Here is a 17609-nt window from a genome sequence, read left to right as displayed (position 1 = left end):
GGGCCTCTCACTGTTGGGGCCTCTCCCGTTGCGGAGCACAGGCTCCGGACGCGTAAGCCCAGCGGCCATGGCTCACAGGCCCAGCCGCTCTGCGGCATGTGGGATCTTCCCGGACTGGGGCACGAATCTGTGTCCCCTGCATCGGCAGGTGGACTCTCAACCACTGCGCCACCAGCGAAGCCCTGAACATGTACTTAAAAAAAAAAAATTTATTTAATTTATTTATTTTTGTCTGTGTTGGGTCTTCGTTGCTGCGCACAGGCTTTCTCTAGTTGCGGTGAGCAGGGGCTACTCTTCATTGCAGTGCGCGGGCTTCTTATTGCAGAGGCTTCTCTTGTTGTGGAGCACGGGCTGTAGGCGCACGGGCTTCAGTAGTTGTGGCTTGCGGGCTCTAGAGCGCAGGCTCAGTAGTTGTGGCGCGCAGGCTTAGTTGCTCCACGGCATGTGGGATCTTCCCGGACCAGGGCTTGAACCCGTGTCCCCTGCATTGGCAGGCGGATTCTTAACCACTGCGCCACCAGGGAAGTCCCGAACATGCACTTTTCGTGCTTGATCTCTTGTTTTCAGGTAATCAGCAATTAGCTCTTCTGTTTCATCTTTCTGATGAGATTGTTTTGTATGCCGTTTATTTTCCTTTTTTTCTTAACTACTGCTCCCCATCCTGGGTCTGTCTTGGTCTACTTCCTTGGACTGGATGATTTCCCAGGATGCCAGATCTCTAAGGCGTATTCTTGCAGGAGCAGAAGGTTGTACCACTGTGCTGTCTCATAGGAAAACAATGTATAGGTTATTCCTGGTCCAGGGAGCTACTCTGTACTTTAGTTCTTTTCTTTTTTTAATGGCATAAAGTATCTCTTTTGTTTCTCAATTGGGGTGAGGGGAAGACCTATTGATCCAGCTGTGAGATGCCTGCCAAGAGCTTTATGTAGGGTGAAAGGGAGCAGGGCTGTAGTGAGTATTAGGGGGCATGGAATAAAAACTTCAGTTTTGGACTTCCCTGGTGGCGCAGTGGTTAAGAATCCGCCCGCCAGTGCAGGGGACACAGGTTCGATCCCTGGTCCAGGAAGATCCTGCATGCCGCGGAGCAACAGCCCATGCGCCACAACTGCTGAGCCCATGCACCACAACTGTTGAGCCCACACACCGCAACTACTGAAGCCCGTGTGCTCTAGGGCCCACATGCCGCAACTACTGAGCCCATGTGCTGCAACTACTGAAGCCTGTGCGCCTAGAACCCATGCTCCGCAGCAAGAGAAGCTGCCGCAGTGAGAAGCCTGCGCACCACAACGAAGAGTAGCCCCTGTTCACTGCAACTAGAGAAAGCCAGTGTGCAGCAATGAAGACCCAATGCAGCAAAAATCAAACAAACAAACAAACAAAAAACTTCAATTATGACTAGGCCCAGCTTCTGCATTAGGACGGAGTCTGGTACCTTCCATTTTCTTTTATGTTTTGGCTATTTTCTTTGCTCTGGGAATCCATTATAGCATTTGCATTAATTCTGTACCTGTCTCTTCTGAGTTATTTTGACTACATGGAAATCCACTGTCCATTTTTCAAAGACAGTTGGTGAAATAGGAAGAAAACAGGGTGTGGATCATATGTAAATTTATGTAGATTAATGCACACCGATGACATCTTTTCTCCTCTTCCTTCTACAACCAGACTAGGTAAATAAGAGACATTGGATGATCATCAGTGGTTGAATTAATACAAACTTAAAGCATAATTGCCAGGTTTGCAAGATCATAGGGTTTTAGTGAGGATAAAAAAAAGATAAGGTGTGTAAAGCAGTTCTTCTCAAACTTTAACATGCATAGGAATCATCTGGGGAGCTTGTTAAACTGCAGACTTCTGATTCAGTAGGTCTGGGTTGGGGCCCAAGATTCTGCATTTCTAATAAGCTCCCAGGTGATTCAGATGCTGCTGGTCTGTGGACCTCACTTTGGATAGCATTTAGCTTGTTGCCTGGCACATAGTAGCACAGCTGACTCTTAAATCGGGGGTGGGGAGGGTTAGGGTCTCCAAGCCTCTGTCCAGTGGAAAATCCACCTATAATTTTACAGTTGAAGGCCCTCTGTATCTGTGCTTCCACATCTGCACATTCAGGCACCCATGGATCATGTAGCAGCAGTAAGTACTTATTGAAAAAAATCGAGTTTAAGTGGACCAGAGAGTTCAAACCTGTGTTGTTGAAGGGTCAACCGTACTTGATCAATGTTGTTACTAATTGACACCAGATAGTTTGTGAGGGTCAAAAAGACCCTCTACCACAAAATATCTTCTCCACCATGTCTGAAAACTCCTGTGTTTTTATTGTGTAACATCTTTTACAAAGTGGATGTCCCTGGGAGGACTAGTGAGTGTGAATGAGACCAATTAGATTGCCGCCCTCACAGCTCTCAGAAGTCAGCATTGAAGGGCTTAGAATTGCTGCTGCTGCTTCTAGTGCTGCTTTGCCAGCTTTACCGAAGTATAATTTATAAAATGGTACAATACAATAAAGCTCACCAGTCTTAAATCTTGCTGAATTTTGGCAAATGGAGACAGTTGTGTAACCACCACCACAGTTACGTTATAGAGCATTTCCATCACCTCAAAAAGTTCCCTCATGGGACTTCCCTGGTGGCTCAGTGGCTAAGAATCCACCTGCCAATGCAGAAGACACGGGTTCAATCCCTGGTCCGGGAGGATCCCACATGCCGTGGAGCAACTAAGTCCGTGCGCCACAACTACTGAGCCTGCGCTCTAGGGCCCGCGTGCTGCAACTACTGAAGCCCATGCGCCTAGAGCCCATGCTCTGCAACAAGAGAAGCCACCACAATGAGAAGCCCGTGCACCGCGACGAAGAGTAGCTCCTGCTCTCCACAACTAGAGAAACTCCACGCGCAGCAACGAAGACCCAATGCAAAAAAAAAGAAAACAGTTCCCTCATTTCCCCCTACGCAGACTAGAAATTCTAATGGGGGGATAAGGAAGGGAATTTCAGAGTCAGAGTGGAGGAAGACCAACAAGCTCCAGTTGCTTCAGTTTTGCCTGGGAAGCAGGAGATCACAACCCTGCATCCCCTGTGCCTCCTCTCCACCCCAAGAGTGCTTTGACAGATCTTCAAATCCCAGCTGAGTTGGATGTGTATTTTGTACCTTGTTAATTTAGAATGACCCACTCATCCCCGTTTGCCCAGAACTTTCCTGGTTTTAGCACTCAAATACCCATGTCCAGAAAACTCATCTCAGGTCCCAGACAAACCATTGATGGTTGGTCACCCTAGCTGTGATGTTCATGCCATTGTTTCTAAGCCTGAGGTTGCCATCTCATTTTAGAGTCACTTCTCTCATGTGAGCACATAGCAGGCACTTGATAAATGAGTCTGTGGATGGACACAAATGAACCTCAGTTGTAGGCAGCTGCAGATTCCTGGCCTGGAGTACAGGAGACCTGTGTTCTGGTCCTGGCGCTGCCAGGTTTGCAGCGGTGTGATCCTAGGAAAGTGATTTCTCACTCTAGGTATGTTTCCTCCACTGCAAAATAGGGGAACTTTAGTCATTTCTGCCTCTGCTGTGATACTGCTCTCCCTGTACATGGGATTATGTTCTGATGTCACTTCCACTCAGCTTTCTCTCTCTCTCTCGCCCCTTGCTTTTTACCCCCTTCAAATATATATATATATATATTTAGTAGATCAATAATTTATGTAAGGGCAGGTTGGTAATGGAATTGCTGATGGGCCAGGTTTATGCAGAGTGCTTCTGTGAGAGCAATAGAGTTTGGACCTTGAACCAAGCAGCTGTGGCTGGGAGTTGGAGAGTCAAGTCTCTAACTTCAGCTAAGTGTTTGTAATGACCTAATTTGCTCTTTGTGCATGCCTGGGAGGGAGGATGGTGGGCATAGGGAGCCTGCTGTTTAGGAATTTTCCTGGGTGGATGAGGGGGTACCCTGGGAAATAGGATTTTAAAGCTTCTTGTCCACTGGAGGGAGTTATTTCCGGCTGAGATAGTGCCCAGGAAAGAGCATCCCAGGGTCTTATTCGGTATTCTAGCACAGAAGAAGGAATAAAATGAGAAATACCAGGACTTGGGCTGGAACCTGTGGCCAACTTAGGGTCAGGAAGCTGCATTTTCCTGTTCCTGGTTCTGCCATGTGCCATCTGTGGAACTAGGGGCACATTGTGTAACCTCTCTGAGCCTCGGTGTTGGTCTCTAATTTTCCTTTTTAATGGAGTGAGTCTGCACTGCCTACCTCACAGGGTGGTGTGATTCAATGAGGTGACACAGGTGGGAGTTCACTGAATGAATGAAATGTCAGTTGTTAACACTAACTTTAATCTTTGGACCTGTGTGATGGGGTCTGATTCATGGGGGGAGGGAAGTGGAGAGAAATTTGGGGATTTTGTCTGCTTAGTTCTTCCAATAATGTCATCAGTACCCCCTGGCTCCGAACAAGATAGGAAGGGTAGGTTTGAGGGAGGTACTACTTCTTTGGTTAGAAGACACCCCAGCCTAACTTCCTCTTTGACAATATTCCTGACTTTTGGAAAAAGCTTCTCCTTGGCTATAAAGTCTGCTCCTTCTGCCCTCACTTCCAAATTTTGGGGGCAATGGAGCAAGAACTCTGCTTGAACCCCTTAGCTAAGGCCAGCCAGATACCCCTTCTTACCTAGAGGGGGCTTTCTCATGCGACTGAGTGTCTCCCTCTGGGGCTGCAGGCCTGTGAAGGGTTAAGCGAGCCACACCCTCAGCAGGAACAGCCTCGGACTTTGTGCTGAGCAGCCATCTCAGGGCTCGCCTGGCCTGACTGGCACAGGGAGCCCTGGCTGGAGGAGGCTGCACAGAGGAAGGTCAGAATCGTGGACACTGGGAAGAAGAGGGTCGAATATCTCCTGTCTTCTGTGACACCATGGACAGCTCCCATTGACGAGGGCACCTCTCCAGCCTTGGGGCCTGGGACTCCTATGCCCCCTTCCTGTCGAATTGGGATTTCATCCACCAGTCTCCAAGAGACACTGAAGTTACACCCTAGTTCCAGTACTGGGTGAGTCCTTCCTTAACCTGCCTGTACTACTCTTTTCACATCTTTGGGTGCCCCATGTGGGGGCTGCTTTTTTTCCCTCTTCCCCACCTCCAACCAATCTTATTCCCATTCCTTTCAAATCTAAATCCAAAGGAGATGCCTTCTCCCAGCCCTGCTTCTGCTTCTCTCCCTTCCCTGCCAAGTTATTTAAAATCTTAACTTTTATTTTTTAATCTAGAAAATGTGGGATGATAATAGTATCTACTTCATGGGGATATTCTTAGCATCAAGTGAATTAGTGGATGTAAAGTGTTTAGAGCCTGCCTAGCCCGTAGTACATACTACCTGATTGCTAAAGGTTGCGATAGTCATTATTCTTATTGCTCCCTCCGTTGTGACTTTACAGGAAGTGACAGGTGCTCCCTTTTCCCGAAGCTTGGGGAAGGCAGAGTGAAGGGAGAAGGCAGCCCGTGCCCCCTTCTTGCCCCACCTTCCCTTCCTGCTTCCCTCCCTTCCCCCAGTCAGTTTCAGCAATGCGGCACAGGAGGATGTGGCTCTTTTATTCCTGTTAGGGAGTGGCATTGACCATTGTAATAGTCCCGTCCCGCACCAGGTCGCCCTGCCTACTCAGTCCCCCAGGAAAGACTGAGGAGGGCTGGGCTTCCACTCTAGGGAGCACCTGCCATATGCCTACTGCGTGGAGGCCGAGCCGCACGGTGTCCCCTGCCCCTCTGACTCTGCCCATTCCCACCAGCTACTAAAAAGCTAGGTGTGTCCCTCTGGGGCAAAGTCCATGCCAGAAGCTTATGGTCATGGGTGTAAAATCTGGACATGGAAATATAGGGACAGACATGTAGGCACATCCAGAGGTACTGACAGCTACTTGCTTGTTGGGGAAACAAACCTCATTTTCATTTTCTTTGGGGTATTCCAGCCTTTTACGGAGGAACTTCCGTCTCTGTCCTTGAGCTCATCACCTCTTCCAGTCCCCATTTAAAAAATGAATCTCACTGTAGCAGTGAGATGGGAGGAAAGACACTGGCACAAGTTTTCAAAGGGGTATGGGGTGTGCTGGGTGACTGAAACGGAGGCTGTGAGAGGCGGGGAGTTGAGAAGGAGAATGGGGGACAAAGAGTCAGGGAGTCTGGACCCTGGCCTCAGCCTCCGTGCAGGAGGGAGGGAGCTTTTGGTGCCTGGCTGTGGCATGAAGTTTGCTTACCCTTTCCTCCCCAGCCCTCTCCCCTGCAAGCACAAGGATGCTCCCCCAGCTGCTGCCTACTGGGTGCCTTCTTTACCCTGGTGGTCCTGTCCCACCCCCACCAACCCTAATTCAGGGAGCAGAGGATTCCCTCGCCTCCCACCAGGAGTTTCTGCAGCCTCCACTGTTAGCTTGGGCTGGCCCAGAGGCCTTTCCCAGGTTGGGGGCTCTCTCTAGGGCCAGGACTGGGGGAGGGGAAAGCTCTCTTAGGTCCTTCTGCCTTCCTCCCCTCAAACAGTTACTGGCCTCTAAAGCTGAGCAGACATCAACAAACTGATCCCAGGATCAGTTGCTCCTCTGGACATGACTCTCCTGGAAGGGTCCATTGGGGTGGAAGACCTTGTGCTCCTGGAACCCCTGGAGCAGGAGTCTCTGATCAAGAACCTCCAGCTGCGCTATGAGAACAGGGAGATTTATGTGAGTGCTTACGGGTGCCCCTGCCTGTGGCCATGTGGCCAGAGAGTTCATGTGCCTCCCCCTAACCCCCACCCTCACTCATTCCCTTCATCTTCCCTGGCTCCAGACCTACATTGGGAACGTGTTGGTCTCAGTGAATCCCTACCAACAGCTGCCCATCTATGGCCCAGAGTTCATTGCCAGATACAGGGACTATACCTTCTACGAGCTGAAGCCCCATGTGTGAGTAGAGGGACCGAGGAAAGGTGACAGGGCCCCGGCTCGCTATGATGACACATCCTAATTTCCTCTTTCCTTCCTCCTGAAGGAGGTTCTCCAGCTGCCCCTTCCTCCCTTGGCCCTCTGGAGGCCCCTTCCTAGGCCTGTCACTTGCCTTGGTCTGGTCCAAGTGGGGAGGGCGAATGAGTCTGGGGGTTGGGGGTCGAGTGAAAGGTGTTGTCCTGGACTGGTCCCACACTAGTCACCACCCACTTCCTCCACACAAGCTATGCACTGGCAAATGAGGCGTACCAGTCACTGAGGGACCAGGACCAAGACCAGTGTATCCTCATCACGGGCGAGAGTGGAGCTGGCAAGACAGGTGAGGCGCCCGGCGGGGAAGCCGTGGAGTCACTGCTGGAACTACCCCCTTGTCTCTTTCCAAGCCAGGCCCAGTTCTGCCCCCGCCCCCTGAAATTCCTCCCTGGCCTTTTCTGACTCTGAGTGGTGTGAGGTGCTGGGATGAGGGAGGTTAAGGGCATTGGTGGGGATTCACGCGAGGGTTTCTCTTGCAGAGGCTAGTAAGCTAGTGATGACTTACGTGGCGGCTGTCTGTGGGGAAGGGGAACGGGTGAACTCTGTGAAGGAACAACTGCTTCAGTCAAATCCAGTGCTGGAGGGTGAGAAGTCCAGTCTCTGCCCGATCCACCCCCACCCCACCCTACCGTCCCCAGTGTTCCCCACATGGCTGTTCTTGCTCAGCCTGAGAAACCTGAGATCGGCCTCATGGCTGGAGGGCCTTCCCCCTTCCCCTGCTCTGGAGTCCGTCTTCTCGCCTCAGCCATCGTATTCCCCCTCCCCTCATCTCCGCAGCTTTTGGCAATGCCAAGACCATTCGCAACAACAACTCCTCTCGATTTGTGAGTGAACATCTCCCCGGACTGGGACAAGAGGGTGTGGGGCCTTGAGAGGGAGGAACAAGGCGCAGATCCCTCCTGGACAGGGTGGCGAGAAGAGGAGGAAGCCAAGTCTCTCTCTCTCTCTCTCTGGTCTCTGAAGGGAAAATACATGGATGTTGAGTTTGACTTCAAGGGATCCCCCCTTGGTGGCGTCATCACAAACTGTACGTGTCTCCCCATCCCGCTTACACCTGTCCCACCTGCCCCCACGGTGTTCCTTTTGGCTAATCTGCTGCTGTAGGAAGGAGGAATGTTAGACTACCAGGCTTCCCAACCACTAGGAACACTAGGGATGAGGGCAGAATTAGAGGGAAGCTGCAGTACCTCCCAGGTCCTCAGAACATGATTTTCAAATTCTCTGCCAGATCTGCTTGAGAAATCCCGCGTGGTGAAGCACCTTGAAGGAGAAAGGAACTTCCACATCTTCTATCAGCTACTGGCTGGAGCAGATCCACAGCTGCTGAGTATGTGCCTGCCCCCGACACATGGCAGAACATCCCTAGCCTCCATTCAATGCCCAGAACCCCTGGGCCCCTCTGGATCCCTGTAGCCCTCTTCCCTTGAATCTCAGGGCAGTCCCCACCCTGAATCTCATCCACCCATTGTTGGGAACAAATCCCTTGACCTCTGTGTTCTCTTCCTTTTCTGGGGTTTTATTGCTAGGAATAAGCCTTCTTACCTCTTCCCTGCTCTTATTTCTCTGTCTTGTCTGGATTCCTCTTTCCCCAAGCTGGCTTCAAAAATGGAACACTTATTTCCATCTACCATCTCTCCTATCTTCAATTTAAGGGACTTTGTCTGTAGCTCAGCAGGAAAGCAGGCAGGATGTTACAAGTGTTCAAGAACTTTCAGTGAGCTCTAGCTGAAGTTGTCCTGGGTGTACATCTGCCTTGCCCAGGACCTTGTCCTTGATTTTCTCTTCTTAGATAGTTCTGTGGAGGTTCCATTCAGTCATTCATCAAACATCTCTTGAACACCTACTATGCTTGAACATTGTGCTAGCTTCTAGGGATACAGAGGTGAGTAAGAGACCTTGTCCTCGAAGAACTTATAGTCTTCTAGGGATGGCAGATGCATGAACAGCTACATCGCAATACAGTGTGATCAGTGCCAATAGGCTCTGCAGCTGGCTAGAGGGGCAGAAGGCATGGAGCACCTTACGTTGTCTTGGGGAAGAGACCATCTCAGCCTGGATGCTGGATGGGCCTGAGGTGGCTCGGGATGGGCATTACTGCAGGGTCTGATGGGACTTAAAGCCCTGCCAGAGTTTCCCCTCTCAACCCCCCCTCTAACTGTGGGCACTGTGGGTGTCTTGGCCTCCAAGAACCTGTCCCTTTGGTTTCTGGTTATTCTGTGCTGGACTTGTGCCTGTCTCCTTTCCCCCTCCTGGAGATCTCTATGGTTCAAGAGCCCCCACAGGTCTCATCCTCCCTCCTGGCTTAATTGTCTTGATTGTATTCCGTTTTTCTGAATCATAGGTACTAGAGTTGTGCTCCGGCTGATTCTCACTCACTGATTTAAGTTGAGTCTGGGTGGGGCCTCCCTCCCTGGTGTCATCATCCCAGGGCCTTTCTGACTCATTCTCCTTCCAGACACCCCTCTTTAGCAGGCTCTTATTTCAAAATTTGTGTCTCAGGGGAAACTGCCATTAAACTCTAGTTTGAGGGTCACTCCCTGATTCTCAGATCATTTGAATAACAGATAACTGATACCCTTCAAGCTCCATGATTAACCCATTCCTTCCCATCTCAGGTGAACGGCTTTGATCATTCCCTTGATTCATTTATTAAAAAGAAAAAAGTTCCTGCATGCCAGCCAGGCACACAGAATATGAAGATGAAAAACACAGTCCCAACACACAAGTTGTTCATTGGTAGGAGGGACAGAAAAAAACCCAAAGCCCAGCCCATGTGATGTGGTCTGGGGTAGAGATGCACAATGGGGGAACACAAGAGGGCCATTTGGCTCAGCTACGCGCAGAGAAAACCTTCCCGAAGGGAGTCAGGGTTGGGGAACATAGTATCTGTCACTTGGTTGGTGCTTTGTGAACAAATAATGGGTGCGCCAACATGGGCCTAGGGTGAGGCCTTGAGGCTGGGGGTGGGTGGCAGATGTGTGCTCACCCTTCTTTCCTCACCTTCATCCGCCGAGAACCATTGAGAACTGAGCAGGACAGAGAGGTTTCTTGTTTGTTTTTATTGTTTGGAACCCTGAGGGTGGGGAAAAGAGTAGAATGAGACTTTTCTTTCATAAAAGTTGGGGAAAACCTCAACAATTATGAACACCCAAACCCTAAATACCACTTAAAAATGTAGTCTATCATCACAGGAATTAGTGATCCCAAAACAAAAGAGGCAGGGGAAGAACCTAAAACAAAAATGGCTCCTCTGAATAAATGAACGAACCAACCTAGGACAAGGGCCGTGAGGGTCAAGGCTGGGGGACTCCAGAAAGCATGTGTACTGACCCTCTTCCCTCATGCTGGCCCTCCCAGAGGCCCTGAAGCTTGAGCGGGACACAAATGGCTATGCCTACCTGAACCCGGGGGCATCCAGGGTGGATGGCATGGACGACACTGCCAACTTCAAGGCCCTCCAGGTGAGTACCTGGGATGGGCCATTAGGCCATGCCCTGAGCCCAGGCTCTGGCTTTGAGAAGGGAGGCGTTAGACTGGCACCGCAGTTCAACTTTGGACTTCTCCTTTCTCTCCAAGAGTGCGATGACTGTGATTGGGTTCTCCAAGGAGGAGATTCGGCAGGTGCTAGAGGTGGTGGCCCTGGTGTTGAAGCTGGGGAATGTGGAACTGGCAGACGAGTTCCAGGCCAATGGGGTACCAGCAAGTGGCATCCGTGATGGGAGAGGTCTGTACCCAACCAGCTCCCTGAATCTCCTGCTACAATTTCTGTTCTTCCACCATCTCCAGCATAATAGACCTCACTCTGATTCAGTCCCCCTCTGCCTGCTCAGGAGTTCTTCCCCAAACATACTCATTCAGAACTCCCTGTGAGGCATATTGGAATGAGATTTTGATGTTTGGTAGACCTAGGTTCTGAGGCCTCTCTGAGTCTCAGTGGATTCTTTGCAGAAATGGGGACAATTACACTCATTTCAGGAGATTCTCATATTAAAGGAGATAATGCATGCAAAGTGTCAAGATCTTCCTTTCCTCCTCCTCCCCAGAGATTCCTCCAGAGCCATGTTCTGGATTGGCTGTAAGGACTTTCCCAGTAAGACCCAGGAACAGCAGGCTCTCAGCAGTTCCACTTTTCAGCCCTCCCTCCCTCCCCTGGGAGCCAGCCCTCTCTCAGGCCATGTTGTATTTCCTCATCTCTCCAGGTATTCAAGAGATTGGGGAAATGGTGGGTTTGAATTCAGTGGAACTAGAGAGAGCTTTGTGCTCAAGGACCATGGAAACGGCCAAAGAAAAAGTGGTCACTGCACTGAATGTCGTCCAGGTGAGGGGCCCTGTGGGAGGAGGCTGAGTTTTGAGTCTGTTCTGTGGCTGCCACACTAACCAGCTGGCACTGCCCTGCAGGCTCAGTACGCTCGGGATGCTCTGGCTAAGAACGTCTACAGCCGCCTTTTCACCTGGCTGGTGAATCGAATCAATGCGAGTATCCAGGTGAGAGACTGCCCTCCTCCCTCAGCAGTCTCCTCTGCCCGCCCCATGCCTTGGGTTCTGAGATAAACAGAGTAAGGAGGATAGGGTGTATTTATTTATTCACGATAATGTAGTGTTTTGGAAACATCTCTGTCTTTTTGAGTTCATCTATTTGGGTTCCCTACTTACCAACTGTGTGGTCTTTCAGTTTCACAGAGATTCTGAACCTCAGTTTCCCGATTTGGGAAATGAGACACGCTAATGCCTACTCATTTCACAGGATTTAGTGAGGATCAGATGAAATTGTGTATGTGGTTACCATATAACCCAGCAATTCTACTCCTAAGTATATATCCAAAAGAACTGAAAACAGATGTCCACATAAAAACCTGTGCATAAATGTTCATAGAGGCATTATTCATAATAGCCAAGAAGTGGAAACAACCCCAGTGTACATCAACTAATGAATGGATAAACAAAATGTGGTATATCCATACAGTGGGATATTATTTGGCCATTAAAAGGCACGAAGTGCTCATACATGCTCAACGTGGATGAACCTTGGAAAGATGTTGAATGAAAGAAACCAGACACAAAAGGTCACATTTTGTATGATTCCATTTATATGAAATGTCCAGAGTAAGCAATCCATCGGGATGGGAAGTAGGTCAGCAGTTGGCAGGGGAATACGGAGTGACTGCTAATGGGTTACATGTATAAGATTTCACCTGGGGATGATGAAAATGCTCTGGAATTTAGTGGTGGTGGTTGTATACCTTTTGAATATACTGAAAAAAAAATCCCACTGAATTGTATACTTTTAAAGGGTAAATTTTATGGTATGCAAATTAGGTCAAAATAGAGCTATTATTTAAAAATTCGTATGTGAAAGTGCCATCAATTTAGAATCTGTTACCAGAAGGCAGCAGGGTAATATAGGATTTGAATCTAGATTTGGGTAAATGCTTAGCTCTTTTGAAGTTCGATTTTTTTTCATCTATAGAATGGGAATAATCACACCTTATAGGGATAGATGGATTAATGAAATAAGATCATAGGATTTTTGGTAAAATGCTCTACAAATATAAGGGATGGATATTTTCCCGAGAAGATTTTAACGTCTTTCTACTTTGTACCATGGGAGCATTTTCCTGGAATCTGTTACATCTTCCTTTTCCTCCTTTCCTCCCTCTTTGCTTGTCCTTCAGCATATAGAGGAAGAGGGAGAGTAAAATTACACCAATTCCTTTCCAGCTTGGTCAAGCTCACCCAAGTTCTGTTTGCTCCCTGCTTTACTCACATCCATCCCAGAGGGGCCTGGCCTTGTGTGTAGAGGGCCGGTCCTCAGATTTATCTTTTCCTCCTCTTCAGGTGGGCACGGGGGAGAAAAGGAAGGTCATGGGGGTCCTGGATATCTATGGCTTTGAAATATTAGAGGTGAGAGAGCCTCAGCAACCTCAGCACCCTGCTTCCTGAGGGTTAGGAGCGGCAGGCTCCAAGGGGGGTGTGGGAGAGGGGAGGTAGGGCTGAGACAGAGGAAGTGTCTTGGCCTCACTCTCTAACCTGTGTACCCACCACAGGATAATAGCTTTGAGCAATTTGTGATCAACTACTGCAATGAGAAGCTACAGCAGGTGTTCATAGAGATAACGCTGAAAGAGGAGCAAGAGGAATATAAGAGAGAGGTAAACGAGAACTTCCTGCTTCCCCTCTCTCAGATGACTTCTAGGCGTTTGCCAGATCTTTCTCCTTCATCACAGCTTCCTCCCAGTTGTCCCCAGATGAGAACACTAAGGACAGAAAGTTTCCCTTGCACAGCTGAATATTCCAGCATTACCAAGAAGCCCTAATTCTCTGCTTTCCACCCCCAGTTCCCCATCCTGCCCTCCAGGCCAGGAGAGGAAGGGAGCAGATTGATGGAAGGGTGTTGGGGTGGGTAGGGGTGGGGGAGAGGCCTGACAAGAGTGAAGTGACAGCTGTGCTTGGCCCAGGGCAGGCTATGAGCCGAATCTAGAAGGGGCATTTCTCCTGGGCTTGGCACCCTACCACATCCCTTTCAGTGCCCTTCTCTGACGTCTCAGAATCTTTTGTCTCCTCTGGGCTGGACTGATGTTGCCGTCCCCTCTTGTAGCACCCAGACTTCCTCACCAGAAGTGCCCCGTGGCTCAAAGTTTCCACACTCCTTCCCCTGGTCAGCGAAAACCGCACCACCCCCCCCCCCCGCCCGCCCGCCCACCACCCCCCCCCCCCCCCCGCAGTATCCTATGGCCAAGTGTTAGAAAAGCTCTCTGTTTGAGCTCATTCACTCCAAAGCGTGAATGGCTGAGTCTCACTCATCAAAACCCTCCCAGGGATGTTCCCTGTGAGCCCTCAGGAACCTGCTGTGGCAGAATTTCAGGCAATGTGGTCACAACTAAAAGTTTTTTTAGTTTTGTATGTTTTTACTTTAAAATTTTAAATCAGCAAATAGATATACATTCCCATGCTTCAAGATTCAAAAAGCTTAAAAAGGTGTATAAAGAAAGGTCTCCCTCCCACCCCATCCCAGCTTCCTAGCTCTCCCCCCGCATCTAGAGGCAACTGAAGTCGGCCTATTTCCAGAGGTCTTTTATGTGTAATCAAAAAAACCTGTAAATATATTTTCCCTCAAAATTTATTCAAGTGGCAGTGAATACACTCTGTTCTGCACCTTGCTTCCACCAGTTAACAAGAGACCTTTGTGCGTCAGCACATAAAGGTGCTTTTCTATAGCTGCATAGAATGGGAAAGCATTCTAGAAGGTCCTGGGGGAGCGTTCATTTGGCCAGTTGGGGAGGTATTTGGGGGATGAAGTGGGCGGGCAACTTTGCTTAATTCCACTCTGCATTCCCTAAAGACCTGTGAGGGAGGAGGAAGAGAAAGGCTCGTGTTCCCCAACCACACCTGGGAATGGCCTGAGCCTGGGAGGTCTGGCCCTTGGCTGGTCCAGAGCTCTCCTGTCTGTAGGCCTGTTACCCAGCAAAGCTCTAAATTAGAGATGCATGGTCTTATGGGTCTTCTGCTTCTATACCATTCTTGCTTTTTTAAAAAACAAATTATACAGCCCCAAAGTATCATGTGGATCAGTTGTTCTGAAAGTGTGGTCCTGGACCAGCAGCAGCAGTATCCCCTGGGAACATGTTGGAAAGACAGATTCCCGGGCCCTGTCCCAGACCTGCTGAATCAGAACCTGGGGGTGGGGCCCAGCCATCTGTATTTTAACAAGCCCTCCAGGTGACTGTGATGCACACTTGAGTTTGGGAATCACTGATGAAGGTCTTTGAAGATGTATCAAATTAGCTTTGTTGTTTTATGATAAACTCACCTATGTGCTTTGGTTCCATAGCTTGTTGCCAGAACAGTATGGCCATTTGCTCTTCTGCATACTCAAGGACCCTTCCCCACTCCCACAGTGGGGTAATCCCTATCCCAGTCTTCACCCAACATATTCCACTTCCTTCTCCAACCTACAGCACCTACATGGCTTTCTGCACTGTCTCACCCTCTCTCACAACTGCTCTGGGTCCTCCCACACGTCTGTCCACCCACCCCACAAATTCTCCATCAACCTTGGAGGGATGAGGACGTGATAGAAACCACACCAAGGACCCCTCTGAACTATAGGGCTTTCTGATGGTCCTTTGTGGGGTGGGTGAAAGGGGGCCTGGTTCTGGTGAGACCGTTGGAGACTTGTCTTGGACCTGCTCCATGTAATTTGTCATCTCCCGTTGCCAGGGCATACCGTGGGTGAAGGTGGACTACTTTGATAATGGCATTATCTGTAACCTCATTGAGCATGTAAGTTATCCTTCTCTCATCTCTGGGACCTCCCCCTCCAGACTGCCTGAACACCCTTCCCCTGTCTCTCTCTCCCCTCCTCCCCGACCCCACTTGATAAGGATGGTAAAGAGGGCAAAGGATGAGGGGGCAGAGGGGCGGCAGTGAGGATGTGGACGTCTTGAAGGACCAGGTCTAGGTTGGGCTGATCGTGTTCCCCTGGCCAGAATCAACGAGGCATCCTGGCCATGCTGGACGAGGAGTGCCTGCGGCCTGGGGTGGTCAGTGACTCCACCTTCCTAGCAAAGCTGAACCAGGTCTTCTCCAAGCATGGCCACTATGAGAGCAAAGTCACCCAGAACGCCCAGCACCAGTATGACCACAGCATGGGCCTCAGCTGCTTCCGCATCTGCCACTATGCGGGCAAGGTGATGTCACGGGGCTGGAGGGTGAAGACTAGGGCCTGGGCACAGGCTGAAGGCAATGGGGGAGGCAATGGGGGGAGGTGAGAACCAGGAACACTTCGCAGTGAGACTGGGAGGGCCACGCGCACGACAGACAATGTGGTGGGCTCTCCAGACCAAGTGCTGTTCCTGTACAGGTGACCTACAACGTGAACAGCTTCATTGACAAGAATAACGACCTACTCTTCCGGGACTTGTCCCAGGCCATGTGGAAGGCCCAGCACCCCCTCCTTCGGTCCTTGTTTCCTGAGGGTGATCCAAAGCAGGCGTCTCTCAAACGCCCCCCAACTGCTGGGGTCCAGTTCAAGGGTTCTGTGGCCATTCTCATGAAGAACCTGTATTCCAAGAAACCCAACTACATCAGGTGACATGCTGGGCACATAGGGGAACATGCTGCATTTGTGATGACACTTGCAGCGTCCATGCATGGTAGAACATGTCCTTGCAGGGGTGGGGAGGTGGCTGTCTCTGGAATAGGATACCAGCTCCCTTTGCCTCATGAAAAACAGAGCCAGCTGAGGAGCTGAGAGTCCTGTAAGGGGCAGAGCGTCATGGTCAAGTAGGGACCATGCTATAGTGAGTGAAACTGGGAAGGCCAGTGTGTCTGCTTCCTCTGAAAATTTTCAGCTAACGGGAATGTGTACAGGATAGAGGTGTAGAGACCAGGATGGGTGACACTGGCAAGGGTGAAGCTCCTGTAGCCCGGGCCTTGCCTTACCTCCCACCAGGTGTATAAAGCCCAATGAGCATCAGAAGCGAGGTGAGTTCTCCTCGGAGCTGGTGGCCGTCCAGTCTCGGTACCTGGGGCTGCTGGAGAATGTGCGGGTGCGACGAGCAGGCTATGCCTACCGCCAGGCCTACGGGTCCTTCCTGGAAAGGTACCGATTGCTGAGCCGGAGCACTTGGCCTCACTGGGACGGTGGAGACCGGTAAGACTCAGTGGGAGACTGGGGAGAAGGGAAGGGCAGTGCAGGGAACCTCTGTGGGGGAAGAGACTAGGTGGTGCCATGTGTATCGCTGAAGCTCGTGAAGGGATTCTCGGGGAAATGAATTGAATGATCACTTCTCAGAGGCTCTGAAGTCTGTTCGAACACTGAACTCTTCTCCTGAGGTGAAGGGGGGTAGAGGACAGGTGGGAGAGGACCCTCCCCTGGGATGCCCTTTGGCAGCTTTCCCCACCTGCTCCTGTAGGGAGGGGGTCGAGAAGGTCCTGGGGGAGCTGAGTGTGTCCTCAGAGGAGATGGCCTTTGGGAAGACAAAGATCTTCATCAGAAGCCCCAAGACTGTGAGTTGGAGGGTGCACTTGTGTTTGGTGGGGCTGGAAGGTGGAAGAGTTGGAGAGCCCACGTGAGTGAGAGGCTGGGCGACGGGAGCTTCTAGAACCTGGAATGGATAGTGGATGAGGAAGTCTCCTCTCTGCAGGGACTTTATCCCTGGGAGCTGAGTTCTTGGGTTCCTGCCCTGCCTGCCTTGAGCCCTGGAATTAGGTGTGCTTGCATTGCTGGTCTGAACGCCTCTGCCTGAAGCAGGACTCCTTGAGAGTCAGTGTGTCTGAGTTTCCAAGTCTTAGCACAATGCCTGCTAAAGAGTCAGAGCTCAGTAGCTGCTTATTAAATGAATGAATGCATAAATGAATAAGAGGACTAAGGAACGATTGAATAAAACACTGGCTAGGAAGCCTTTGGTGCCGTGGGGTTCCCCTAAGTGAGCCCCTCTCTGCCCCCCTTCCACCTCTCCACAGCTTTTCTACCTGGAAGATAAGAGGCGCCTACGAATCCACGAGCTGGCCACACTCATACAGAAGATGTACCGAGGCTGGCGCTGCCGCATCCACTACCAACTGATGCGCAAGAGTCAGATCCTCATTTCCTCTTGGTTTCGGGGCAACATGGTATCTGTTATCCCCA

At 50.3% G+C, this 17609-nt stretch overlaps 1 protein-coding gene across 1 annotated transcript in view; it reads left to right on the top strand.

The window, feature by feature from the left end:
* Positions 1-50: 50 nt before the first annotated feature.
* MYO1A (myosin IA) overlaps positions 51-17609 on the top strand; it is a 28263-nt gene continuing 10704 nt past the window's right edge. Inside the window, exons 1-19 of the mRNA XM_022571793.3 lie at positions 51-6685; positions 6792-6907; positions 7171-7265; positions 7459-7563; positions 7757-7803; positions 7943-8006; positions 8208-8306; positions 10337-10440; positions 10556-10703; positions 11179-11297; positions 11378-11464; positions 12815-12880; positions 13024-13128; positions 15197-15259; positions 15466-15666; positions 15840-16066; positions 16431-16631; positions 16894-16987; positions 17444-17593. Coding sequence (XP_022427501.3) covers positions 6572-6685; positions 6792-6907; positions 7171-7265; positions 7459-7563; positions 7757-7803; positions 7943-8006; positions 8208-8306; positions 10337-10440; positions 10556-10703; positions 11179-11297; positions 11378-11464; positions 12815-12880; positions 13024-13128; positions 15197-15259; positions 15466-15666; positions 15840-16066; positions 16431-16631; positions 16894-16987; positions 17444-17593 — 2205 coding nt within the window. The 5' untranslated portion in view covers positions 51-6571. The remainder of the gene's footprint in view (positions 6686-6791; positions 6908-7170; positions 7266-7458; positions 7564-7756; positions 7804-7942; positions 8007-8207; positions 8307-10336; positions 10441-10555; positions 10704-11178; positions 11298-11377; positions 11465-12814; positions 12881-13023; positions 13129-15196; positions 15260-15465; positions 15667-15839; positions 16067-16430; positions 16632-16893; positions 16988-17443; positions 17594-17609) is intronic.

Source organism: Delphinapterus leucas, chromosome 11, assembly GCF_059928025.1.
Source record: "Delphinapterus leucas isolate spDelLeu-1000000601 "Yukka" chromosome 11, BTC_Dleu_Yukka2, whole genome shotgun sequence".
Classification (NCBI taxonomy): Eukaryota; Metazoa; Chordata; class Mammalia; order Artiodactyla; family Monodontidae; genus Delphinapterus; species Delphinapterus leucas.
Note: the sequence above shows the minus strand (reverse complement) of the source record. Positions and strands in the feature narration are given on the sequence as shown.